A 25,068-nucleotide genomic window follows, 5' to 3' on the forward strand; every position below is an offset into this window, starting at 1 on the left:
TCGCATAAAAATATTCGTTAATAAACAACTTTTTGAAGAACGATCATACCACTACAGTGGATCGGTTCGTAAATATTAGCATAGCTCGTTTCACAGTGATGAAAGGTTAATATCAGTTAATGTTAGGTCTGTTGATTAAGCGTTAAGAGGCTTTTGTTGTATTGCGTTACTAACAATGAAATCACTGTCACGTACAATTTTCAGTTAATTAATTGGTTGTTTGTGGATTGTTTATTGCAAGCTCCCAGAATCGTTTACGTTAAACTTGGTAACATATGGTAAAAGTATGTATCCTAGCCGAGATAAAATTAGTCGATTATTATAATACAACTCTTATTTTTATAAACGTTATATAATCTCAATTATATTAATAATTAATAAGTGTGGAACTATTATTATCTTATCTAAACTAATGGAATTTTTTAATCAAGTTGTTTTAGAGCATTACATTCTATTGTTATGATTTGTATTATTTTTTTAGTAAGAGCTTCAAAATGTCTAGGAATTCTAGCTCGGACGAAAGATCGTCAATTTTACGATCTCCACAAGAACGTAAAGAAATTTTAAGAAATATTATTACCAGAACTGAATCTCTACGTAAGACTTTTCTACCTACATAAATAATAAATATTCAGGCAGAATCAGTTTTTAATTAGAGAATAATTTTTAGAGGAATCAATTGGTGATAACACCATAAAAACACTGGAATCATGTATGGAAGAAACAGATACCATAAATTCAGAAACAAGTCTGCAAGAAAAAAGTATGTTTCGAATATTTATCTGTTTCATATACTTTAACATTTCTAGTTTCTTAACATGTTATTTTTAGTACATAATCAGGAGGAAGTACTATTGGATTCAGAAATGATGAACATATCCTCTAAAATTTTAAAACAATGTACCCGGTCTTTAACAAAAAGTGTATGTTCATATAATCATGTAGAATTTGCCCAAAGAGTGGTATGTATTTTAATATTACTGTTTTACTTTAATAATTTTTTCAATAAATTATGAACATTTGTTTACTTTAGGTACAATATCTACAGCAGCTTCCAGATGTTGAATCAGAAAGGCCAGATTGGTCACTTTTAGAAATACAAGTTGCAAAATGTTTTAAGAGAACTCCCAGCTACAGCACATTATTAGGTTTCATAGAATTCTTCTGTCAAAATTTTTATTCATATATAAAGAATTCAATATAATAATTATTTTTATCTTTAGGTACTTTAGCACCATTAGAAAAGAAGGAAGTTAATAAAAGAAAACCAATAGTCAAAGAAACTCATGCACAAATAAAGAGGCCAGAAAATGTTACAACAGTTGATAAGGAAGAAGTAGGCTTAGAACAAACTGTGAAAATGAAGGATTTTATAACACGATACTGTAAAACCCACCGTAGACCTCTTGATTTCTTCCAATTAATTTTGCATCCACAGGATTTTGGAAAAACTATTGAGAATATGTTGCAAATATCTTTCCTTGTACGAGATGGGAAAGTAAAATTATCAAAAGGTATCTATTTTTGATAACTATAGAAATATGATTTCTACCCTGATAGCATTCAAAGATGTACTATTTTAATTATAGACAGTGCTGGAATGTTAGTGGTCCAACCGTGTACTAAAGATATGATAAACCAAGTAAAAGCAGAGAAAATTCCTAATATTCAAAATGTTATGTATCTAAATATGGAACAGTGGAAGGTAATATTACCATTACATACTTATGAAATTGAGTGTTATTTTGTATCTAATATTTACTTTTTGTTTCAGACTCTAAGAGACACATACCGATTAGAAAAACCTATGATTGATTTTGATAGTGGAACGTAACGTTCAATTTAATTTAATTACAACAAAATTAATAGTATTACTTCAAACAAAGATATTTTAATTATTATAATGATTAATAAAAATATATTTTTTATACTCCAAAGTAAAAGCAGTTTTTCTAATTCCATTGATATAAGAAAAAAATTCTCCAAAATAAAGGATTCTTGAATTGCACCTTCATCCGTACATTTTTGTAAAATTTTTATTAATTTCTAACATATACTATAGTGTTGAAGTATATGTTAAGTAATAACAATATGTTTATTGAGTCGATTCGTGGATAAGAATATTCTGAGTATAATGACATGAAATGTATATTTTCTACTGAATTATACTCATGATATTCTCAACAATTTTGCATGACTGTGAACTTTAAACAACGGAAAACAATCTTCTAATCCTCATTCTGCAATTTTGCTCGAACACAGTTAGACCCCTGAATAAAAGCTAATACTCTCAGTACATAAAAAAGAAACAGGCCTGTTTTATTAGAAGATCGTTTTAATTATTTATTAATGACATGATTACGATGACTGTGAGCTGGCTTATTGCTTAGCCAACGATTCTGCCTTTGCTACTACTTCTTCAATCGGACCAACCATATAGAACGCAACTTCTGGAAGGTGATCGTATTCTCCTCCTAAGATTTTTTGGAATCCTTTAATAGTTTCTTGTAACGGTACCAATTTACCGGCATGGCCAGTGAACACTTCGGCAACCTATATAAAAGTAATTAATATTAGTCAATAGAGAACGACATAGTAAAAAGTTATAGCAATAATGAAACATGCAAAATCTAAACGTACCTGGAATGGCTGAGACAAGAACCTCTGAATTTTACGCGCGCGCGCTACAGTAAGTTTGTCTTCTTCGGACAACTCGTCCATACCCAAAATAGCAATGATATCTTGAAGTGATTTGTAATCCTGCAAGATCTTCTGGACACCACGAGCAACGTTGTAATGCTCAGGACCAATGATGTTAGGGTCCATGATACGGGAGGTAGAATCAAGGGGATCGACAGCAGGATAAATACCTATTATCGATATGATTTATCATTATCGATTTATCGTGATTTTTGTTCGGAAACGAGTAAAAAACAATTGATATAGTTACCAAGTTCGGCAATAGCACGGGACAATACAGTGGTAGCGTCCAAGTGAGCGAAAGTGGTAGCTGGAGCAGGATCTGTCAAGTCATCAGCGGGCACGTAAATGGCCTGCACAGAAGTGATAGATCCCTTCTTTGTTGTTGTAATACGTTCCTGCATGCTACCCATGTCAGTGGCCAAAGTAGGCTGGTAACCTACGGCGGATGGAATACGACCCAACAAGGCAGATACCTTTAAAGAAGAGGAACATGAATAAATAAATTGTAGAAATTAAATTGATAATACAATGTATTTTTAAGACATACCTCTGAACCAGCTTGAGTAAACCTGAAGATGTTATCAATGAAGAGTAACACATCCTGTCCTTCTTGATCACGGAAGTATTCAGCGACGGTTAAACCAGTTAAGGCGACACGAGCACGAGCGCCTGGTGGTTCGTTCATTTGTCCATATACCAGCGCTACCTTCGAGGTTTTATCCTTCAAAGATATGACACCGGATTCAATCATTTCATGGTACAGATCGTTACCCTCACGTGTTCGCTCACCCACGCCAGCAAACACAGAGTAACCACCATGAGCCTTAGCGACGTTGTTGATTAACTCCATAATTAATACAGTTTTTCCGACACCGGCACCACCGAACAAACCTGTTTAATCCATTTCATATTAGCAATTACAAATGAAATTATATGGAAACATAAGAAATGTTAAATTTACCAATTTTTCCACCCTTGGCATAAGGGGCGAGGAGATCGACGACTTTAATTCCAGTTACCAGAATCTCCTGTTCGACAGACATTTCTACGAATTCAGGAGCATCAGCATGGATGGGGGCAAGTTTGTCAGTAGGAATAGGTCCACGTTCGTCAATTGGTTCACCAATGACATTGATAATACGACCCAGGGTCTCAGCACCAACAGGAATACGGATAGGGTAACCAGAATCCAAAACAGTCTGGCCACGCACCAAACCCTCAGTACCTATTACAATTACATTATATTAAGTTATTGTTTAGACATAGACAATTATTTATACTGAATATTTATAGTTTCATATTCAAATAATTATATTATATTCATTTCAACAAATTACAAAAATGATATTACCATCCATAGCAATGGTTCGTACTGTGTTTTCTCCCAGATGCTGAGCCACTTCAAGCACCAGCCTGGGAGTACGATTCTGGACCTCCAAAGCATTAAGAATTGGTGGAAGGGAATCCTCAAACTGCACGTCAACAACAGCACCAATGACAGCTACGATCTTTCCTTGTCCACCACCTTTGGCATTTGCAGCTTTTGCATAGTCCCTAGCTGATTATAAAAAAATATACAATTGGATAGTATTCAATATTCATTTGTAAGTATAACATTTCATTGTGTACCAAACTTAAAAAACGTCTATTCTGTAGATCAATATCCTTTTTATAAAAAATGAATTCATACAATAGAATTATTAGTAAAATTAATATCAACGAAATAAAATATTAGATAATGCTTGTAAGAGGTAAGTTACATAATACAAACTACATTGATATAACATCAAATCACAATTACAAAATTCCGCATTTTCAATTATATGTGTAGTCGTGGGCATTTAAATCTCTCATAGTAGACGCGTATTACTATACATAGGGGATACTTTGTATAATTCCATCCGAAAATCAGAACGATCGATTGTCCACGAGACACGACTGATGATGGCAGTAAAATGAACAAGAATGAAACACCCATCAGACCATAGTATTGAAGGAGGGGAAATAGATTTCATTCATATTCAAGTTAAAGACAAATATTGTCTGTAATCATGCCAGTAAATAGTTCCAATGAAGTCAAAAATTAGAAGTGACCTTAATGCCGCCATATTGGCACAGTGGTTCATTGCTGTAGTACGGTCAAATAATACGGATTATATAATCAATACATTATTAGTTTCTCGCGAAATTCATGTGTCAGTTGGAAAAAAAGAATGTTGAATCGATAGAGCATCAAAATAAAGTAAAGATCTACACAGGGTGGTGTTGATTATACGATCTCTTTCTTGAGTAACACCATGAAGCATAACTGAGAATATCGTGTCATAACTGTGAGAAAATGTAGCCTGTAGAAGTGAAAAATTCTGATTAAGTTTAAATACTTACTGTTTACGGACAATGCCCCGGAAATCTTCGCCACTTCATTTTGAAGAAGGGTAGGTTTGACGGCCCTAAGGGCCCCAGCGGCTGCCTTCGATACGGCGCTCAACATCTCGGCCGGTCAAGTGAGGAAAGGCGACCGGAATGGTTTCCGATTCGTATGGACCGTACCCTGCAGTTACTGCACTTGCGTGTTAGACGATTTGAGTTTTGCGCACAAATGCCGCGCAGTTTTCTTATTGGATCGTTGCAGTTATCCTTAAGCCGAATTCTAATAAAAACGGAGTTTAGTTAAAATAGTTTGAAAATAAGTAACATTTAGCAATCAATAAAATTGAATAATGCATTTTCAATTACATCGTTTGATTTCTTTGACCTTATGAACTTAGATTAAAACGATAGTCAGAAATTAATGAAAGATAATCAGGATATTAAGAAAGAATAAACATGTAGGTATTGTAATTTCATTTCAAAAAGCGAATTTGATCATCATACGTTTTCTGTGTCCCTGTGTCTATCTATAAAAGGACTAGTTACATTTAATTATACCCCTCTTGAAACCATTTTACAATTCCACTTTTGTTTGAAACATTTTTTCCAGTTATCAAAATCGAGTGATTTATTTAAGGTGCTCAACTTAGATAACACACCCTATATATAATTTGCATAAAGTAAATGACATTAGACACGTGGAGGAAAATTTAAAGGTTGACTTTAGATGTTAAAGTGAGACGAAAATCAATAATTGTGTGACTTGACAGCGACTATATCAGTTATAATCAAAATCAATGCTCTTATCTAGTCAATCCTTTGTGGTGACAATTTTTGAACGCTTATAATATTAATTATATTATATTATATAATTAATTCGTTTATTAAAATGAAGATTATCCGAATTTCGTTTTATTTTGACGTGTAGAATCATCCCTCAAATCTTCTTTTACCTGTTATCTAACACTATGTCTAGTAATACATATTAAATCCATACAATAAAAGTAATTTAATCTAGTATAAAATAATATATATGTATAAGAAATAAATTCTCAGGTTTACGTAAAAGAACCTGTAACAATTGTAATTATTAAAATACTATTTTATCCATAAATACGTTATTAAAAAGAATGGGATACAGATACTTTTTTACTTCTAAAATTGTTCAGATCTCATGAAGAGCTACCCCTTTTCTCGTTTTTAATTACAATTCTGCCGTTGAAAATCATTTATATACCGTTTTAACGCGCCAGTTACAAATGTTTGTATGATTAGGTTATATAACAGCACGTGTATAAATGTGAATCTAACCCCAAAAAACACCTATCTTTCACAGGTCACTTATATAGTGAGGGAAAAACTCTGTGCGAGACCGGTTATTTAAATTCTAATCTATTGTAAATATATTTAGTACAAAATGGTTGAGGAACAAAGAAGACGAGTTGAAGATAACATGAATAAAATAGTGGAGGAAATTGACAAAGCATATCTGAGGAAAATGCAGGTACATTAATTTCACTGCAAAGTATTTTTAAGTTATAACATGGAACACATTTTACTTATAATTTTCCAGTTTCGTGAAATTCTGTAGTAAATGATGACTTAAGTTATTGTTTATGAATGTTGACAGAAATAATAAAGTATAAAACGTTTAATTTTAGGGTGATATGCACAGATGTGCTGCAACTTGTTGTGATAATAACAGCTACAGCATACAAACAGTGCATAAATGCATCCAGAATTGCAGTAATTCTTTAAACAAAGCTCAAGAATATGTCCAAGGGGAATTTACAAGAGTTCAGGTATAGTTATATTTATAAAATAACAAACATTAATTGCATGTTGACATATGCACTTAATAAGAAAAGTATATATTTTCAGCATCGGTTAGAAAGATGTGTTATGGACTGCAATGATAAAATAAAAGACAAAATAGGACCAAACCCTACACAGCAGGATGTGGATAGGTATAGTGATGAATTTGATAAATGTGCAACAAAATGTGTAGATAATTATTGTGAAATGTTGCCATCTTTAGAAAAGACAATGAAGAAAGTACTGTCTAATAAACAATATGAGTAATATTGTAAATAGAACAAATACTTTGGTGACTTAGAAATTTCAGATTTACATTCGATACCAAACTATTGTCAGATACATTTTGTATATATTTTTGAACTTAGAAGTAATTATATGCTGATTGCATGTTACTCAATCTTATTATTATATTGTCATAATTCATTTTAGTTCCTTGCATTATCTTTGTAAATACACTCTTTATTTGGTGTTTACGTATAAGGAAAAAGACGGATATAACGAATTTCATGATCATAGTATTTATTAACTAATACACTTGATGATTGCAGTGATACACTTTCGTTTCTCTTTTTATTCTCACTCTCTCTCTCTTTCTCTCTCACTCTCTCACTCTCTCTTTCGCGCGCGCGCTCAACGTAATAACAAATTCACCGTTGCAATTAATATCATTTCTTTATTGTTACAATAGACATTACGCTTATTGCACACTTTTTTCATGATATAAAACCTTCCCACCACTCTCGCTCGATACAAAATAATCGGTCAAAATATGTCGCGTAAATTCTGATCTAAATTGTAGAAATCTGCAAACAAATCGTTTAAATAATAATAATTTAAATATAAATATTAACACAATACAGTTCACTTGATTCTTCATGTGTACGAGTTCCTATGAAAGTTGACATTGGGCTCCGTTGTATCTTTTGCTCTTTCTTACTTTTATCCTCGAAAATTAATAATTATATAATGGTAAATTTTAATTGCATTTAAGATTCATGTCGTAGCTGCAAAGATTGAGGTGGCTTAGTGCATTTGTTACGCAATGTAAGCATAAGCGAAGTAAGGTATTAACAGGTAGCCCCTTCGCTGATATGCAAACTCGCAAAAATTCGACGAGAGTGTATACATTTCGAGCAACGACACATCTTCATTTTCTTTACCGTACGCGTGTACATTATATGTGTATCTCCAATTCCTAAATATTACTCGTACATGTGTCGATTGTGTCTCAATGTCATAAAGTGGAATGGCATGAGTTCTTTTTTTGTTGAGGAAAATGTCAATTTTCTCAGATTTCTCGAGGTATAATAAGTGAATATGTTGTGTGGATATATTTCGCACCTGGCGTCGCACGGATTGAGAAAAAAAGGTCTATGTAACACATTTTGTATCCCAATCAGTCAGACTCTTCGGACTAGATTTTTCATTTTCTTTTAATAAGATTGAGATTACGCGCTTTGTCAAACGCTGGTCATGTGTGAGTAGCTGTAGGTACGTCTGGTAGAAAAAGAATCGAAGGTACAAGGTGAACGTAGGTTGCAGCGCTGTGGCAACAAATTTGGCCAGTCATGCGTTTCGCTTTTATAAAAATTTCAGTTCCGATTATTGCTTGTTATTTCTTTTCCTCGTGGATTTCTGAACTATGATTCGTTAAAACAGTACAAAAAGAAGACAAGTATCTACATATTCTTCAGATTTCGAGGTAATCAGATATCACAAAAATACAGAGAACCGTATCAATTTCAGGAAGTACTTGTTTTTAAAAATGCAAATTTCAAATGCTGAGAATGCTCTGAAAATGGTTGTAAAATTTCAAAGCGATAAATGTTTCTTAGAAATTCAACTAATAGTCTTTAAGGCAAAATGGAAATCACTTTGATTCAATTTCAATTAAATTGCAATTTGTTCTAATCTCCAATGGAGGAGTAGAAATCACTTCTACAACACGAGGGATAGGTTCAATCGCTTACCTATCCATTTAAAGTCCAATGCGAAACGTGTAAGAGTACTGGTCAAGTTTGCCGGAACACCCATTTGAAAAATTTCTAAATAGAACTGCGTTTCTTGGTCCTATCCTAAGCTATCACCGATTGTAAATTAGTTTCTTCGTCTTCATTGCTTAATTAATATCGTGTTTAAATTGTGCACCTGCAGATTGGAACATTAAAATGTGTCCTATCAGCAGGCTCACATCGCACTATATGCTATGATCGCGAAGCAAAACAGTCATTTCGTATCTGTGCCATGAGTTTTTATCACCATCTCCATCAGAAATTGTGTCTTTCACTCTTATAATAGATCTCAAATCCTCAGAAAATATGTTACTAATAGTTGGTTGTCAGTAATTCTGCACCGTATCTAAATAGTAGAATATTCCGAACTGGCTGTATTGCTTATCGTATCATTTTGCAACTTGCCTAATATGGCTGGCATAAAGGCTTGGCCGCGTCGTTACGAATTTCTTCCTCTACTTACGTGGGTATTCAATTTGTACTTTGAAATTGAGTCAACTATTTATTTCCTTTACGAGCTTCGGTCGAAACTAGTTCCCATACAGTCATTGTAGCTCTGAAGATAATTTTGGACAATCTCAAAATATTCAGAACAGAATAAATTTGTAAACGTTAAAATGATAAGTACTAAGTAAGTTGAATGTTCAAATGTATCCATCTATGAAAAAATGAAACGTATAACAGAGTACTTTAGATTCACTGCATGGTAAGTGTTTCCATCAAAGCACAATTTCACCTGCTTTTAGAAAATTCGAACGTCACGAACAAGCCTTTCATTTTAATTAAATAATAACTTTGTTAGCCGACCTAGCTAATCTGCATTTTAAAAAAGAAACATGAAACAACTAGGAGGAAAGACTACTGATTTCAAAGAAGAGAGTGCGTACTTTTAGGTAGAGTAGTAAGTATCTTCGAAGTCGTCGAATACGTGAGAATCTTCGGTGGTATTTGTTCAATTTTATATAGAAAAACGAGAAAGTTACACAACGTTACATCGGATATTTCAGCAGTAAAATTCAAGGGGCCAATAGATGTAGCAGCAACTTTTCCTTTCCTAATTTCAAGCGTGATAATACTGACAGAGTTCAAGTCCCTGCGCAATTGTCTAAAGTTCAATCTTTTGCAAACGAACCCTCGTACTTTGAAGAAGAAGTCATGAGTTTACCGCTGCTATGTTTATAAAATGTCCAGTGTGATGTTACAAAACTTTCTCTTCTTTCTGTGTAATAATGAACAATATTTATCAACTTAATTTCTCTTGTTTTGGCACTCGAGCCTTGAATATCATCGTTACACCTTTTAAGTCACAAAAAATGTCGCGATTTTGTGATCTAATAAAATTGATAAGAAAGAAACCTTTGATAGGTATCCTATCTTCGCTACAATTTTTGTCAAAGGAACATGATCATCATTAGCCTATCTGTTGAATTCGAAATACAAAGCGCGTCGTATAATTTCGCAGTCGCGAATGACTCTCACGCATTCCTCAGGCTCCTATCACGTACATGTTCATTTTTTCTCTAAACGTTAGGGCTACCCATGACAATTTTCTTATCTTCCAAAGTAAAGAATGTACTTTGGAAAAGAGACCTTCTCACTGGCGAACACCAGGAGAGAAAAAAATCTCGAAAAAAATAGTCGTGAAAAAAGTAATTAACAGAAACAGCGTGAGCAGCCCCTTTTGCTCTTCGGTCTGCCTTGCAGAAAACCAAGTCGCGCTTAAAAAAGGCTTAGAACACACTTTGAATATCGATCCCTGTAGGCGAATGAGACAACTCTCGCATCCACCGGTGCACGTATTCACCCGCTAACTCTAAAAAGAAGAACAACACCGTGTTCCCTACTCTCGCTCGCGTTCATCAACCCTTTATTAAATAAAACAAAAAAAAATGGAACATCTCGTGCGTATTAATGTCTATCAGTCGTTAAATACAGAAAAATCGAGCAAAACGTACTTGGGAATGATTTTTAAGTTTCGTATTATGTTTAGCATATCAGATTCGCGTCGCGATGCTACTGTTTCGGAATTACTTCATTGGCAGTTGTATAATTTAAAACAATGCATTTTTCCTTTAAATAATTACCGCCACCTTAAATTTTACTTTTTAAGTACGTCAGACAAGATTCATGTATCGCTCGATCGTTCTCATGTCACCGCCAAGATCATAGCGTATTTTTACTCGAAAAGAAAGCCGCTGAATTTTAAGAAATTTTCACTTTCATTTTACAAAATATACTTCTGGTTATTTCAATTATGGATTAGCCATTTTGGAATCGTAATGCAAGGGTCGCACGAGTCTTCCCTTCTTAATGTTTCTTTTATTAAATTTTTATATACGTATATGTCGAGCAGCCGACCAATCGCTAAGATCTTAGGATCACACATTCATGCATCGATTGTCATCGTGCATTTCCGCATGGTTTAGTTCTCGAACATCGCCAATTATGCGTTAAAAACACGAATACTTCGCGATCGATCTGCGCTCAAGATGATACTAATCAATATAGCTGCTCCCAATGTGAAAAATAAGAGAAATCTAACACAAAAATCAGATTTGCCTACATGGATCATCTCGACAACAATGCCTTTCTTTAAACTTAGTGTTTCACAAAAGGTATAATGGTTTACCAAAAGGTGTAACCGCCTTCTGTTCCTCCTCCTAGGAAGTTCTTCTTTTGCGATATAGCGACGCTGTGACTTGCCATTGCGGCTAATTGGGCGGCGTTTGGAACTGTCGGGGGCGGTGGCAAGACGGGTTGCGAGATACTATCGAATCGGTTAGTGGCATCGAACCCATTCTGTAAAATTTAAATAATATATCAGCGACTATTGAAAACATTTACAGTAAAATTCTAACTCCTATTCGAACTCTTAATAATATTTACATACAGTTACAGATAACTTACAGGCATTACCAGTGTGGGGGGCCTAACTGGCGCTTGCATCGCTGGATAATACGCTGCAGCTGCAGCCAATGGCGGATAATATTGCAATGGTCCATATGCAGGATAACCGGCTAAGTATCCTGGATATCCTTGACCATACATTGGCTGATACATCTGCACAAATTAAAAAAAATATACATATCAATTTTATGTAAAAAATATTACCATTAGAACTTTTTTAAGAAAACTTCCTGCAGAACAGATGTTTTAGTATCTCTATAATAAAAGTTTCATGGAAACTGAAGCGGGGAAACAACGAGAATTCATTCGCTTGGTTTAAACGCACCATGAGAGAAGGCTCCATAAGGACAATGAAAATTCTTACCATAGGATGTGTAAGCGTTTGATCATATGTCGGAGGTGGTGGACCTTGCGCTGCATACAACTGTGGCTGATTAGGAAATACTCCATACGGTGCGGCACCTGCAACTATCATAAGTTTTCGCATGCAACCAAATCATTTGAAGCATGGTCAAATTGACGGATTGAAACACAGAGATGTGATTTTTCTTACGTGTACCACCGTAGGTAGCAGGCTGTGCCGGCGCAGGGACAAAACCTGTTGATGGATGAGGTGTCACCGGGTATGCTGTAACACATGCAATGGAAAATGCAAGTCCGTTCATTTTGTTGGCTGTAGGTTCGATCTAAGCCAACGGTACGTGGTACCACTGCCAGAAAGGACAAAAGACGACACGTTTCGAAAATCCAGAGGAACCACTGATATCATTCAACCTTCTTGCATACTATGCGCTACATTCCATTGTTTCTCTGTGGTTCTCTGATGATCTTACGACTCGTGTTGTCAGCATCGAGACGTTCTCAACGTCCTGTCTGAGAGACATCGTTCGTTTTCGTCGTTATGCTTCACTATATCAGCTGGACATTCATCTTGCTTCTATTTGGATAAGCGGCCGTAATGAAAAATCATTGCGGAACGTCGAACACGTCTCGATTCCAAAAGTGGTACACCCACACCCAAGTATATCTTACACATGACATACACCGTTTTTATCAAGGTACTATTCAAAGCTCAAACAATGTTAGTCACTAAATAATGGTGAAAAGAAATAACCGAAAAAACGGTATTGTTGCCTTCTTGTTACCTTTCGAGTTTACCGCAGCTCACATAGTTTCATTCGTGGTAAGTGGTAATAGCAAAGAATGATCACAACCAGGGGAGAAAACGTGTAACAAAGTTCACGATGCATCCGCGTAAACTTTACTGGTACAAGACAGGCTTTAATAGTTAAAAAAAATATAAGGAACACGTACGACTCTTTCGAAAATCCATATTTATAGACACATTTCTGACTTGTTCTTTAAAAGGTCATTCAAATATAATATACTCGAGTTATACACATTATAAGGATTCTCGATAGAAGCGTAGTTGAAAGCGAGACACTTGAGAATAGCTTAGCAAACTATTATTTCCGACATCTTAACCGTGAATAAAGAGAAACATGTACTTATGCATATCTTCAGTATCTGACATGTAGTGCAATCTGTGGTAACATCTTGTCACTGATTCGAATAAAATCAGTCTCGGGTACCGTTTCGAGAAACAAAACAGAGATACGGAAAGAATCGTGACTAAAATAAGCAAACAAAATAGAAAACAAAAAAATAAAAATTCGTCGAGAATTCTTTTCACCTTTCTTAGAACGTAAATACACATAAAAGTTTTACATAACATGTCTATTTAACAATACAGCCACTACGAGTGATAATATGTATGTAATAGTTCGAGACAGTCAAAAGACTCGCCAGGCAATCGGTCGAGAATTAAAGAAACAAACAAGGAAGAAGTAGAACAAGAAGAACGTGAAGAAGATGAAGAAAATGAGAAACTATTCTCAAATGAAAACTCGCGTTGATCGACCTACCTTTACTTCTAAAACTAAGATATAATACGAAACCGATCTCAAAGCAAATAGCGTTACGCAATCAAGGTAAAAGCCAAATACATTCGTCTAAATGGTCGAACCACAGAAAATTCATCGTCTGGCATCATTTTTTAACCGAAAAATAGGATAGTATTCATCGTCGATAATTTTCCCTTTTATATATCGCACATTTTACGATCAATTAAATTAATTTCAATTTCCCCCATGCTTTTCACACCGTCAACCATGCGATACAAGGTCGAAGACGAAAGTACTAATTGCAAAATTCAAGAGTTGGAGTTCGAAGATGCAGCGACGATGAGTCTCTCAAGTTAGACCACATAAAAAAAAAAGAAAAAAAAAAGAAATGACAAAAAACAGAGCTAAAATAAAGCCAGGGTAAGAAGGGGTAAACGAGTTGTTCCAAAAAGTTATTATAAAAAACAAGCCCAGTAATCAAGATCCGATCAAGTGAGAGACACTTTTGATAAACCGTACAAACAATTCAATTAAAGTTGATTCACGGCTCGATTAACCGAGAAACCGTCTATTCGTTCTTAACGGGCGGTGAATGTGTAATTTATACAATGAGTACAGTGGTACGATTGAAAAAAAAGTAATTCTATGTATATATATATATATATGTGTATGTTGAGTATACATATATATATTTTCGTTTATGTATATCAAGTTCCACACATTCAAAAAGTTGTGACAAGATTCAGCAAACCACAAATTTCTGCAAATATCCATAAATAAAGGTCAAACATGATTAAAAGTTCTTCGTAATTGCGTAATATGTATATATATACATATATATGTATATATATATATTATCAAATTGGGCGTTCAGTCGTGAAGTATTCGCCATGAGAGAAATTTTCTTTCGTCTTTGATCTCATTCGAGACCTCTCCCCGTCTCTCGATAACAGAATCACGAGAACGCCCAATTTCTTTTTAGTAAACTAAATTACGCCCTGCGCCGTGTCGCTATTCAACATACGCGAAATTCGTTCCTCGAAAAGCTTCTTTCGCCGAAAGCAAAACAGATGCATCGTACACAATGTTATTCTTTTCTCGTCCTCGAGGCAAGGTCTCTTGGAACGTGGGCTCGGCTCGCGTATGAGGAATAACTCAAGCCCAGCAGCAGTGGATGGACATGTTGTACTCTAACATAGACGTCAGCCCACACCAAGTTGTCCATGATAATTGAATGCTGGTCCAACGCGCGGAAAACGAGCGCTCCTCGAATTACGTTACAATTACTCGCAGTATCATCTCACGTGTAGGACGAGAAGTTAAACCGTTTTGCCTTCGTCCTCCGCCTGATTGGATGCGATCCAACGAAATGATTTTACGGATCGGAAGTAGGGAGGGGGTGAGGTGGCGGAGAAGGCTCATAGGCCCCGCGGATCGGACCAGCCTTCAATCGAATAATAAATTCATGTGTCAGTGCCACGGTGCAAACAATCATCGAATCCAAAAACAATTGATCGTAACGTTAATATGCTAGTACGAGTTTACTGGCAATGGAGTTAAACACAAAGGACTTTGTGTTTCCGTTTTCTTCACGTTCTCTTTGCTTCCCCTAATTATTCCTTCTTTTCTCTTTTCCGTGCCCTTTCTCTCTCCCCCCTATAACTCTTCCTCCCCCATTTTCCCTTTTCTCTCTTTATTAAACTCGACTCCTTTTTCTCTCGTACACGCACACGCATTCCTCTGCGTCTCTTTTTTCTTCTCCCCTCTGCCCCCCTCCCCGTTCCCTCAAGGCTTAAGTTATCCCAATGGAGCATATTCGACCTAGTTCCTCCCGTCAGAGCCAGGTGGCCTTTGTCGCGGTTTCCGCCCGTTTCGCGAGAGAAATCGGGTGAGAATTCTCCCCATTCCTCCTCGATCCCCCATCTACTATTGCTGGGCGACTTTGCCCATCAAAATGCTTCGGTGGAACAGTCCTCGACCGAGCCCAGCGACCGAGGAATCATCGACTACCTTCGTTTTACTGCTCAAAGAAGTTGTTCCAATACGTTGGAAAAAAGGGCCTTCTCTAGTTATTTATAAAATATCTCCCCTTTGTAATCGACTTTTTTTTAGATTTATTCACTTTAAAACAGCCTTTTCATTACTTGCTTTCCCTGCACTCTTTTTTTCGCGTACAATTTGCCCGATTCGATAATCTTGGTTTACTCGTAAATTGTTCTGTTAGATAATGAGAGCTATACGTATACATATCTCTGAAAAAGATGTATCTTTTTTTCTTTCTTATCGAAATAATTTGATATAAAATTGATCTCCAATGTGTAGAATTGGAAAATATCAAATAAAAAAAGAGATGATTGTAAAATAATTTGTAATTAATGTTTGTAAATATGAGTTCTCTTGAATACTGTACAATTTCCAAATATGAGATATCCAAGATTACGAAGTCAGGCAAATCATGTATTTTTAAAGACCCATTATTTCTCATTATTCTAATGTCGATATTGATTTTAATATTTAATTTCTACGTAAAAGTTTGAGCACTATATATCGCGTCGAAGATACGTTTAGGTCGCTGGATTTCAAGAAATTAGAGGTACCCTCTACATCCTTGACAATTCTCGGTTCTAGTATCGTCGAGTCGCTACTTCAATATGTAAGCTCACTATTAACAGTATACATGATAGAATCTGCCAACCATGCACATGCAGTTCAAAAATGCTCGAGAGATTCCTATGATCACAGGGCGAGGAATGTGCCCGCAATTGAATCGTTCGGTCGGCCAATTATTCTGACATTTTTGAAAGTCTTTCAACGAATAGCCGAAAGAATAAAAATGAAAGAACGAAATTTCGGGTACGTGTTATAAATTCGATGTGTCTCCTTCGCAATAAAGATAGGAACTTCTCTCAGTATATAATATCGGTCTTAAAGACAGTCTACGAAAAACTGTTCAGCTACACGATTAAAGAAACGATTCGTTCGATTCCTTCTTAACGCGTCCTCGATTTCTTTTTTTAGTAGAATTCGACGAAAGGAGGAACACCAACGATGGCGCGAGAAACATTAAAATATTTGCGAGTTAAGAAGGCAACGAGCGAGTGAACATAAAGGATAGAATTATGGAAAAATCTATCACAACATATCAACGAGCATGCATTGTGGTACAACGCGCGATCAACTGTTTAAAATCACTCACGAATTTCGTATCTTATCCCATCCATTGTTAACGATCGTACGCCTAACCTGAAAATAAGTTTTCAGTCGAAGGTGGTCGCGCGTCGACCGTGTCTTTCTACCAATACATTCCAAACATGCAAACTAAAATAACAAACACGTGAAAAATCATTAAAGCTATATATATATACATATATGTGTATATATATATATGTATATAAATATACTTGCACATAGAACCAATCAGGATGCAGGGGATGAAAGAATTTCGAAATTTTGTTTCATACGTGTTGCACACGCTCAACACGCGACAATTACGAAACACGCGTCGTCGTCTGCTTATTTTTTTTTCCATTGTCGACGAAGCATGTTTTAACGATTTCCATATCACTGTTCCCGCATTTGCGCCGATTTCGCGATTATTTTTACTGTGAGCAAAAATTGCTAGCGCTACTACCGTTAATATTCATCGTACGAATACGTATTACAGATGTATATACGCTACTTTTATTTCTCTTTCTGATTGTAAACGGGAATAAGCTACGTCGCTACTGTTTATTGAAAAAGGAGATAAACTTTTTATCGATAAATCGACTACAAACACGTGCAAAATTGACTACAAGTTTCGTCTTGATCCATCATCCACCGATCTTCTCACGATTCGGCTTGGAGTGTCATTACAGTGGCAGACTGATCAACTGCTTGATCCTATGCGAATCGAATTATGGTACGCCTGTTTATTACTTTTTTTTTTTTTTGATTAATGAGAAACTTGTAGCCAGAGAGCCGAAGCAACATGCACTATTGTTAAAAGTGAGCTACCAAGTTTCTATCGAGTAGAAGTATCATATAAATACGCTGAACTTAGATACAGCATTCGTGTCCACCCCGCTACGCCCACCGTGCCATCTCGTGGCGAATTCTATCGAGTTGAATTTGTTCTCAATTTAACCAAAGAAGAAACGAATGAATTTGCAAACGTTCGACTATAGTTACTTCGATAGAGTGGAGTATTTAAATTGAGCGGGGCACGATGGGCGTTTGAAAAAATGAAAAAAAAAAAAAAAAAAAGAAGAAAAAACGAGAATAGATTAAGCAATCAGCCAATACCACGGTTTCAGTACGAAATATTTGTACACCCATATCAATATCTTACTTTCATATTGATTTGGATATATAGCAGCCGACGTCTCCAATTCAAAAAGTATAAACCTCGATCGAGCGTTTAAGCTCGTTCATCTCTCGCAGGGACTCACGAATACCAAGTCGATCTTCTTAAACGATCTGTGCTTTTCACGTATTTTCTCTACGTTTCGTTTTATCAACAGCTTCGTCCGACGAAGCCCGCGATTAAACTCTACGCGGCCGGAAGTCATTCTTCGATCGTATTCGGGACCGTACTCGTGCGTTACACTTCCGTTTTCATTAGACCGGCAGATTTTCAACGAACAAGCTCGTGGGCACATGGTTACGGATTCTCTCGATCTCCTTTAATATCATTGCATTAATATAACCAATGCAGTAGGCCTGGAAAAACGGGGAAACTGAAATTAGTCTAACGAATCGATTCGATGGATGGGACACGAATTCCCGAAGCTCACTGTTGACAATGTTTTTGACGTTTCGCTCTTTTTGACGAATCAAAGGTCCCACGATTATCACTTGGCGTCGCGCGATCCGCCAATAAGATTAGCGACGCGAAGAATCAGAAGGTACTGAACAAAATTTGATTAGCAAATAGCTGGAGGCGAAGAACAAAATTAGAAGTCGATGATTTGATATAGCTTTCTTCACTTTTTGAATCGGGAGGCGCACGGTGCGTCTATATCTTCATATATATTTATATATATATTTGGTGGTGTATATATATATATAATATATAATAATAATATATATATATGTGTGTGTGTGTATACGTAATATACGTTGGTATATAAACACGTAGTGAGTAAGGTAATATATAGAGTAAGGTGAGGTTAGATACGTGGCTTAGGCTGCGCGAACGCCGGTCTCCGAAGCTCCACCTACTGACTGGGATCAAATCGTCTTTGTAATGGTCCGCTGCAAACATATTGACAGCCACAACTGTAGGCGCTATCCTTCGGTTTTTTAGCGGCTATATCGTCACGGTAATACGCTCGCAGATATGCACCAGTATAATCCTCGATTCTTGTATTACGTATTTTCCGGTTGTATCATTACAACACAGTGTATACTGATCTACTTACAGACTAAAACTTTTACACATCCCTTAAATGCTATGCTCTGTAATCACACGTCTGCCTTAGGAACAGAGCGGACTGAATTAGGAATAATCGCATAAGTGTCTAAGCTGTTAATCATGTACGACGGTGGATTACTATGAATTCAGTAGTGGTCCGAGCTGTACGTCAATTGAATGTTTCCATATGCACGTTACAAAACTCGAGTAAAGTCTATGGCAACATTAAGTCGTGTACCTCGATCGTACAAGTAATAGAAGAACTTGCTTTTAACAAAGTGGTCAAATTTCATGTATATATTAATTATTAACAGTGCTTTTAGCATTGATTAATTTTGATATAACTGAATGTTTTAGATTCGCAATGTAAATGACACAATTATTTTGTTTAAATTCAATACTAATATATTTAATATTTTTAGGATATTACAATTTGATATTACAATTGACTTTACTTTCAATTTAGAATAAATTAGAATTTGTCAAATGTGTGTTAATTATGTAGGATTAATTATTGTATTTGTATCTGTTACCATTGTCAAATAAAGGAAAATATTATTTAAAAGATGACTTCCAGAGGTCTAGTTTAATGATCTAACAATAATTTAAAATATTTATAATATTAACTCTCCTTTCATTAATTTTATACTTCCTTTTTAATTTATAGTTAATTAAGAATAATTTATTTATCAGAGGAAGTAAAAGTTATTACTCTCTAATCACAGGCATTTTGGCTTTGTAATTTCTTTTATATAAGTAACACAACATAAATAATATTTTAATTCTACTCATGTTGAAAAATCCTTTAACTTATTGGAATCTTTTTGTGGCTTATAAAAAATATTGCAGTAAAAAATTGTGACTACTTTCAATATTAAATATACTATCATTATTATTATACTTTGTAAAAAAATAATAATTTTCGTATGTTACTGCCAAAAACAAACATAGTAACATACAGAACAACGTAATAACAATCTACTGTTTATTACTCAAGTGTTTTAAAACATGCACGAATATGCACATTAGTTGGTCCAATAAATACAACTATGCACGTTAGTTGGCTCAATGAATACAACTATGCACATTGGTTGGGCAAACGAAAAATACATTATTAAAGTGAAATATAACATAAAATGATCGGTACCGACAATGTTTCAGTAAAAGCCACGGCATTTCAAATAGCACATCAATTTTAACGAAAAAAAGGAAGAGTCATCATGAAAATTATCCAGGACAAACTCTGGAAGCCATTTTGTATTTCCCACATAGAATGCGGTATTGATTTATCTGTCACTGGGCAGAAATTCAAGTTTTCCCGTCTCGTACGAAGACGAGGTATTTGCTCGTGTAATTAACGATACCGAGCTTCGATCGAATTTGAACGTGCACAATTGTTCACTGGTGTGTCATATAGCATCGCTTTACATGGAAAAAAATTCTCCCGTCGTACGAGTGACAAGTGGTATTATAATCCCGACACGAAAACACGAGATACTTCTAATGTGTGTAACACATATTGCTAGTCGTATTGCGCGCATTACGGTGTATAGTTACCTTTCTTGTCGGTCATTATTGCTTATTGTTTCACAAATTCTAGAAAAAAATACGTTATTCCTAATTAAATCACCGATTTAAGTTATAACACTGAGGACGACGAGCAACGGCTGTGACACTTGACGGACACTAGCGCCCTTTATCGAGCTTGCCTGTGGCTCTCCTGATGCTTCGGTTCTATTGGTCCGAAATTTTACGCGCAACTGGCCAATGAATGTAAAGTGTTCGACAAATGTTTGAGCGGCAAAAATTTAACAAACTACTAATGACTAGAAATGCTTAAGAATTTCTGTATCAAAAATCAAATTTTCTTCGGTAAAAACAAATTTAGCATTAATTATTCTTTTGAAATTATAATAAATTATTAAAAAAAAGAATGCACTTTGCAACGACCTCTATGTTGAATACCATTTTAAATGATATGTGTATTTTATTCGATTTTTCGGCTTGAAAAAGCTGAAATCCATTGGATCATGTACAACTATTAATAGTAAAAGAATTTTTCGAGATATCCAAGGTTTTGTTTCTTAGTTGTGTAAATGCACATCATATGTGTGTTAACACATTTATACTTATTATTTCGTTTTATCGATTTACTTAATGCGTGTTTGCAATGAAGTTTGTGTAATCATTTTTTAATAAACTAAGTATTAAACTATAAATATATATTACTTTTTTATTTCCTTCTAATATATTAACAAATACTATTAGATTATTGTATTAATGCTATTCTTAAGTATTTAGGTTATAAGCGTTTCTATGAAAATCGATTTAGTTTACATGCATTGAAAAAGGACGTGAACGTGTTGTGTTTGAAGCTTAATAATGTGTGTATTACTGTGTATGCAATCATTATCCTTATTTCTAATATTGTTTACATTAAGAAAAGAAATAGTATTATCGTAGTGAATTTAATAAAAGATACTATATTTATTCTCATATTTTGATTTTGAAATTTGCTGAAATTATATTTTATAATTGCATGTTACACGTTCAATTTTATTGTGACATTCAATAACATCTGATACAGAAATGTCTTAAAACTATTTAGTTTGATGCATAAAAGAGTTGTTAAAATAGAAAACAATTATTAATAGAAAGTAATTACTCAATCTAATTAAGCTATAATCTAATCGTTGTTAGAAAGTTGACAAGCGTTGGTACTCCAACTGTCTAACCTCTACACTTATCAGACTTCTACATTGTTCGTAGATAATTTGAATAAATTGATTTAAACAGTGCACGATGGCACACGATAAGAAGACTGTAAGACGAAGTCGATCGCGTGAAAGAGAACGTGATCGTGAAAGGGATCGAGAACGTCGTGATCGAAGACGATCAAGGAGTCGATCGAAGGATCGGAAGAAAGAAAGAAAACGTTCGAGATCGCGAGAACGTTCACGGGAAAGGGATAGATCTCGTGAAAAAGATAGGGACAGATCCAGAGAAAGACGAGAACGGGAACGAGAACGAGAATCTAAAGACAAATCAAAGGATGAAAAGAAAAGGAAGACGAGTCCTATATTTGTCATAGAGGATGACAAGAAAAAAGATAATGCAACAGAGCCTAAGAAAGAGGAGGAAGAAGCAGAAGAGAAGTCAAAGCCATCTCTGAAAAAAGAACCCCTTAGTTTAGAGGAACTATTAGCTAAAAAGAAAGCTGAGGAAGAGGCACGTGCTAAACCAAAATTTTTAACTAAGGAAGAACGTGCTGCTTTAGCATTGCAAAAACGACAGCAAGAGGTGGATGCTATGAGGAAACAACAGGAAGAAGTACGTAAAAATCTATTCCACAATGACAGTGTTGGAAAGGACAGAGAATGGGATGACAGAGATAGGTATGTAGTATTTCAGTTTCCTTACTTATTTAAGAAATCATTTTAAAGAATTAGTTTATTTTATTAATAATCTATAAAATAGGCGTAGGGATAATCAGCGTACAAGAGAAGATGAAATCAAGGATAAAGACAAGGAGAAAGAAGTAGAAGCTATTAAAGAACGTTATTTGGGATTGGTAAAAAAGAAAAGACGTGTTAGAAGATTGAATGATAGAAAGTTTGTATTTGATTGGGACACATCAGAAGACACATCTGTTGATTATAATAGTATTTATAAGGAAAGACATCAAGTTCAGTTCTTTGGGAGAGGAAATCTTGCTGGAATAGATATTAAAGCACAAAAACGGGATCAGAGTAAATTTTATGGAGAACTTTTAGAAAAGAGAAGAACAGAAGCAGAAAAGGAACAGGAAAAGTATGTATTTTATTTAAAATTGCAAACTAATCATGTAAAAATATTTTTTTTCTATTTTATAGGATGAGATTGAAGAAGGTGAAAAGAAAAGAAGAAAAACAAAAGTGGGATGATAGACATTGGTCAGAGAAAGCTCTTCATGAAATGACAGAAAGGGATTGGCGAATATTTAGAGAAGATTATAATATTACAATAAAGGGAGGACGTATACCTGATCCAATTAGATCATGGAAAGAATCAGGATTCCCCAAAGAAATTCTTGATATCATTGACAAAGTAGGATATAAAGATTTAACACCTATTCAAAGACAAGCCATTCCTATAGGGCTTCAAAATCGTGATATTATTGGTGTTGCTGAAACTGGTTCAGGAAAGACTTTAGCATTCTTAATTCCATTATTATTGTGGATTACTAGTTTACCAAAAATTGAAAGATTGGAAGAGGCAGATCAAGGCCCTTACAGTATAATTTTAGCGCCAACACGGTAAATATTTTTTATGTTCTAATTATTAAATATTAGTTTCATTATGAGAGCCAAAATTTATGATAATAATTTTTAGTGAATTGGCTCAGCAAATTGAAGAAGAGACTAATAAATTTGGACAGCCATTAGGTATAAGAACAGTAGTTGTTGTAGGTGGTCTTTCAAGAGAAGAACAAGGATTCAGATTAAGAATGGGCTGTGAGGTATTAACTTTATATAATGCAACTATTATAAAGCCTATTTAATGGATATATTTATTTAACTCTTCTTATTATAGATCGTGATAGCCACACCCGGACGATTGATAGATGTATTAGAAAACCGATATTTAGTTTTAAATCAGTGTACCTATATTGTCTTGGATGAAGCTGATAGAATGATAGACATGGGATTTGAACCAGGTATATATCTTAATATGTATTTTTATATACTCAAATATTAATTTACACATAACTCAACAGATGTTCAAAAAATTTTGGAGTACATGCCAGTAACAAATTTAAAACCAGATAACGAGGACGCTGAAAACGAGGAAAAACTTTTAGCTAATTATAATACAAAGAAAAAATATAGACAGGCAAGAAATATTCTTACTGCATTTCTTGATTTAATATAGTTTATAATTTATAGTTTTTTATGTTTTTAGACTGTGATGTTTACAGCAACTATGCCTCCTGCGGTAGAACGATTAGCTAGAACTTATTTAAGAAGACCTGCTGTTGTATACATTGGTAGTGTAGGAAAACCAACTGAGAGAACAGAACAAATTGTTCATATTATGGGAGAGGCTGATAAGCGTAAGAAGTTGATGGAGATACTCAGCAGAGGAGTTGAACCGCCAGTGATTATATTTGTCAATCAAAAGAAGGGCGCTGACGTACTTGCAAGAGGTCTAGAGAAATTAGGCGTACGTTTATTTATGACAAGCATTACTGTATTCTAGTCTGTAAACCATAATGTTGATATTAATGCTTTTCATCACATTTTAGTACAATGCTTGCACCCTCCATGGTGGTAAAGGACAAGAACAAAGAGAATATGCACTTGCATCTCTCAAAAGTGGGAGTAAAGATATTTTGGTCGCTACTGATGTCGCAGGACGTGGTATCGACATTAAGGATGTATCTATGGTCATTAATTACGACATGGCCAAAACTATTGAAGGTAAAAAGAATAAAATGTATAACTTCACAGAGTTTATAAGAACAAACTTACATTGTATTTTTTCTCTTCTGTAGATTATACACATCGTATTGGTAGAACTGGTCGTGCAGGAAAAGCTGGTCTTGCTATTTCGTTCTGTACGAAAGACGATAGTCACCTGTTCTATGATCTGAAACAAACAATTCTTGCGAGTCCGATTTCTACATGTCCCCCCGAATTACTAAATCATCCAGATGCTCAACACAAACCTGGCACAGTTGTTACAAAAAAACGTCGAGAAGAAAAAATATTTGCCTAAAAACATATGCACTTAATCGTACACATTTGTTTATCTATGATTGTGTATTACGTATGAGTATATATTTTTTATAGTGTATGCATAGAACAGAAACACAGAGGTATAAAAACAAAATTAATGTAAATATATACTATGAAAATTAATTGTTGTATTATTGTTTTCAATTATTTGAATAAATTGAAAATCTATAAATATAATCTAA

General features: G+C 34.8%; 5 protein-coding genes across 17 annotated transcripts; 3 read left to right on the top strand and 2 right to left on the bottom strand.

The window, feature by feature from the left end:
* The first annotated feature begins 28 nt into the window (after positions 1–28).
* Positions 29–1,972, top strand: Nse4 (SMC5-SMC6 complex kleisin component Non-SMC element 1). Of its 4 annotated transcripts, XM_076385689.1 has the most exons (8): positions 125–284; positions 482–597; positions 671–763; positions 832–962; positions 1,034–1,148; positions 1,224–1,514; positions 1,590–1,705; positions 1,775–1,967. In XM_076385689.1, exons 2-8 carry the CDS (start codon positions 495–497, stop codon positions 1,832–1,834), a joined length of 909 nt encoding a protein of 302 aa, XP_076241804.1. In that variant the 5' UTR covers positions 125–284; positions 482–494; the 3' UTR covers positions 1,835–1,967. The 4 variants fall into 4 exon arrangements, with proteins under 4 accessions (XP_076241802.1, XP_076241801.1, XP_076241804.1 ...); XM_076385687.1 differs by lacking the exon at positions 125–284 and adding an exon at positions 29–105 and having other exon boundaries at positions 1,590–1,972; XM_076385686.1 differs by having other exon boundaries at positions 122–284; positions 1,590–1,969.
* A 46-nt stretch (positions 1,973–2,018) lies between these two features.
* Positions 2,019–5,246, bottom strand: Atpsynbeta (ATP synthase, beta subunit). The gene is made up of 7 exons (XM_076385681.1): positions 5,089–5,246; positions 4,055–4,261; positions 3,665–3,928; positions 3,251–3,594; positions 2,951–3,176; positions 2,641–2,870; positions 2,019–2,553 (listed from the first exon to the last, which is right to left on the bottom strand). Exons 1-7 carry the CDS (start codon positions 5,192–5,194, stop codon positions 2,380–2,382), a joined length of 1,551 nt encoding a protein of 516 aa, XP_076241796.1. The 5' UTR covers positions 5,195–5,246; the 3' UTR covers positions 2,019–2,379.
* On the top strand, positions 5,207–7,283 carry LOC143183905 (protein FAM136A). 3 transcript variants are annotated; one of them, XM_076385702.1, is made up of 4 exons: positions 5,207–5,531; positions 6,410–6,577; positions 6,735–6,875; positions 6,955–7,283. In XM_076385702.1, the coding sequence occupies exons 2-4, from the start codon at positions 6,491–6,493 to the stop codon at positions 7,153–7,155; spliced, it is 429 nt and encodes a 142-aa protein (XP_076241817.1). In that variant the 5' UTR covers positions 5,207–5,531; positions 6,410–6,490; the 3' UTR covers positions 7,156–7,283. The 3 variants fall into 3 exon arrangements, with proteins under 3 accessions (XP_076241817.1, XP_076241816.1, XP_076241815.1); XM_076385701.1 differs by lacking the exon at positions 5,207–5,531 and adding an exon at positions 5,627–5,710; XM_076385700.1 differs by lacking the exon at positions 5,207–5,531 and adding an exon at positions 6,176–6,334.
* A 103-nt stretch (positions 7,284–7,386) lies between these two features.
* On the bottom strand, positions 7,387–20,783 carry LOC143183903 (DAZ-associated protein 2). Of its 7 annotated transcripts, none has more exons than XM_076385698.1 (5): positions 20,667–20,783; positions 12,364–12,438; positions 12,175–12,272; positions 11,811–11,963; positions 7,387–11,702 (listed from the first exon to the last, which is right to left on the bottom strand). In XM_076385698.1, exons 1-5 carry the CDS (start codon positions 20,680–20,682, stop codon positions 11,529–11,531), a joined length of 516 nt encoding a protein of 171 aa, XP_076241813.1. In that variant the 5' UTR covers positions 20,683–20,783; the 3' UTR covers positions 7,387–11,528. The 7 variants fall into 7 exon arrangements, with proteins under 7 accessions (XP_076241813.1, XP_076241812.1, XP_076241811.1 ...); XM_076385697.1 differs by having other exon boundaries at positions 12,175–12,278; XM_076385696.1 differs by lacking the exon at positions 20,667–20,783 and adding an exon at positions 16,911–18,035.
* On the top strand, positions 18,892–25,003 carry LOC143183893 (putative ATP-dependent RNA helicase DDX23). 2 transcript variants are annotated; one of them, XM_076385673.1, is made up of 10 exons: positions 18,892–19,017; positions 21,906–22,504; positions 22,587–22,919; positions 22,982–23,404; positions 23,481–23,607; positions 23,682–23,805; positions 23,866–23,981; positions 24,051–24,311; positions 24,394–24,568; positions 24,643–25,003. In XM_076385673.1, exons 2-10 carry the CDS (start codon positions 21,912–21,914, stop codon positions 24,864–24,866), a joined length of 2,376 nt encoding a protein of 791 aa, XP_076241788.1. In that variant the 5' UTR covers positions 18,892–19,017; positions 21,906–21,911; the 3' UTR covers positions 24,867–25,003. The 2 variants fall into 2 exon arrangements, with proteins under 2 accessions (XP_076241788.1, XP_076241787.1); XM_076385672.1 differs by lacking the exon at positions 18,892–19,017 and having other exon boundaries at positions 21,636–22,504.
* Positions 25,004–25,068: the final 65 nt, after the last annotated feature.

This window comes from Calliopsis andreniformis, chromosome 9 (genome assembly GCF_051401765.1).
Source record: "Calliopsis andreniformis isolate RMS-2024a chromosome 9, iyCalAndr_principal, whole genome shotgun sequence".
NCBI classification, from domain to species: domain Eukaryota; kingdom Metazoa; phylum Arthropoda; class Insecta; order Hymenoptera; family Andrenidae; genus Calliopsis; species Calliopsis andreniformis.

Bases quoted from the DNA above. Each gene is read 5' to 3' on its own strand.
- LOC143183903 (XM_076385692.1), bottom strand. From the start codon at position 12,475: ATGAACGGACTTGCATTTTCCATTGCATGTGTTACAGCATACCCGGTG. The intron at 12,279-12,363 runs GTAAGAAAAATC...AACTTATGATAG, and splicing joins TGCTACCTACGGTGGTACAC to TTGCAGGTGCCGCACCGTAT. The intron at 11,703-11,810 runs GTAAGTTATCTG...TAAATTTTACAG, and splicing joins CCCCCACACTGGTAATGCCT to AATGGGTTCGATGCCACTAA.
- Atpsynbeta (XM_076385681.1), bottom strand. From the start codon at position 5,194: ATGTTGAGCGCCGTATCGAAGGCAGCCGCTGGGGCCCTTAGGGCCGTC. The intron at 4,262-5,088 runs GTAAGTATTTAA...TTTTATAATCAG, and splicing joins CGGGGCATTGTCCGTAAACA to CTAGGGACTATGCAAAAGCT. The intron at 3,929-4,054 runs GTAATATCATTT...TAATTGTAATAG, and splicing joins ACGAACCATTGCTATGGATG to GTACTGAGGGTTTGGTGCGT.
- Nse4 (XM_076385687.1), top strand. From the start codon at position 495: ATGTCTAGGAATTCTAGCTCGGACGAAAGATCGTCAATTTTACGATCT. The intron at 764-831 runs GTATGTTTCGAA...TGTTATTTTTAG, and splicing joins AACAAGTCTGCAAGAAAAAA to TACATAATCAGGAGGAAGTA. The intron at 1,149-1,223 runs GTTTCATAGAAT...TTTTATCTTTAG, and splicing joins CAGCTACAGCACATTATTAG to GTACTTTAGCACCATTAGAA.
- LOC143183905 (XM_076385702.1), top strand. From the start codon at position 6,491: ATGGTTGAGGAACAAAGAAGACGAGTTGAAGATAACATGAATAAAATA. The intron at 6,578-6,734 runs GTACATTAATTT...GTTTAATTTTAG, and splicing joins CATATCTGAGGAAAATGCAG to GGTGATATGCACAGATGTGC. The intron at 6,876-6,954 runs GTATAGTTATAT...ATATATTTTCAG, and splicing joins GGGAATTTACAAGAGTTCAG to CATCGGTTAGAAAGATGTGT.
- LOC143183893 (XM_076385673.1), top strand. From the start codon at position 21,912: ATGGCACACGATAAGAAGACTGTAAGACGAAGTCGATCGCGTGAAAGA. The intron at 24,312-24,393 runs GTACGTTTATTT...ATCACATTTTAG, and splicing joins GAGGTCTAGAGAAATTAGGC to TACAATGCTTGCACCCTCCA. The intron at 24,569-24,642 runs GTAAAAAGAATA...TCTCTTCTGTAG, and splicing joins CATGGCCAAAACTATTGAAG to ATTATACACATCGTATTGGT.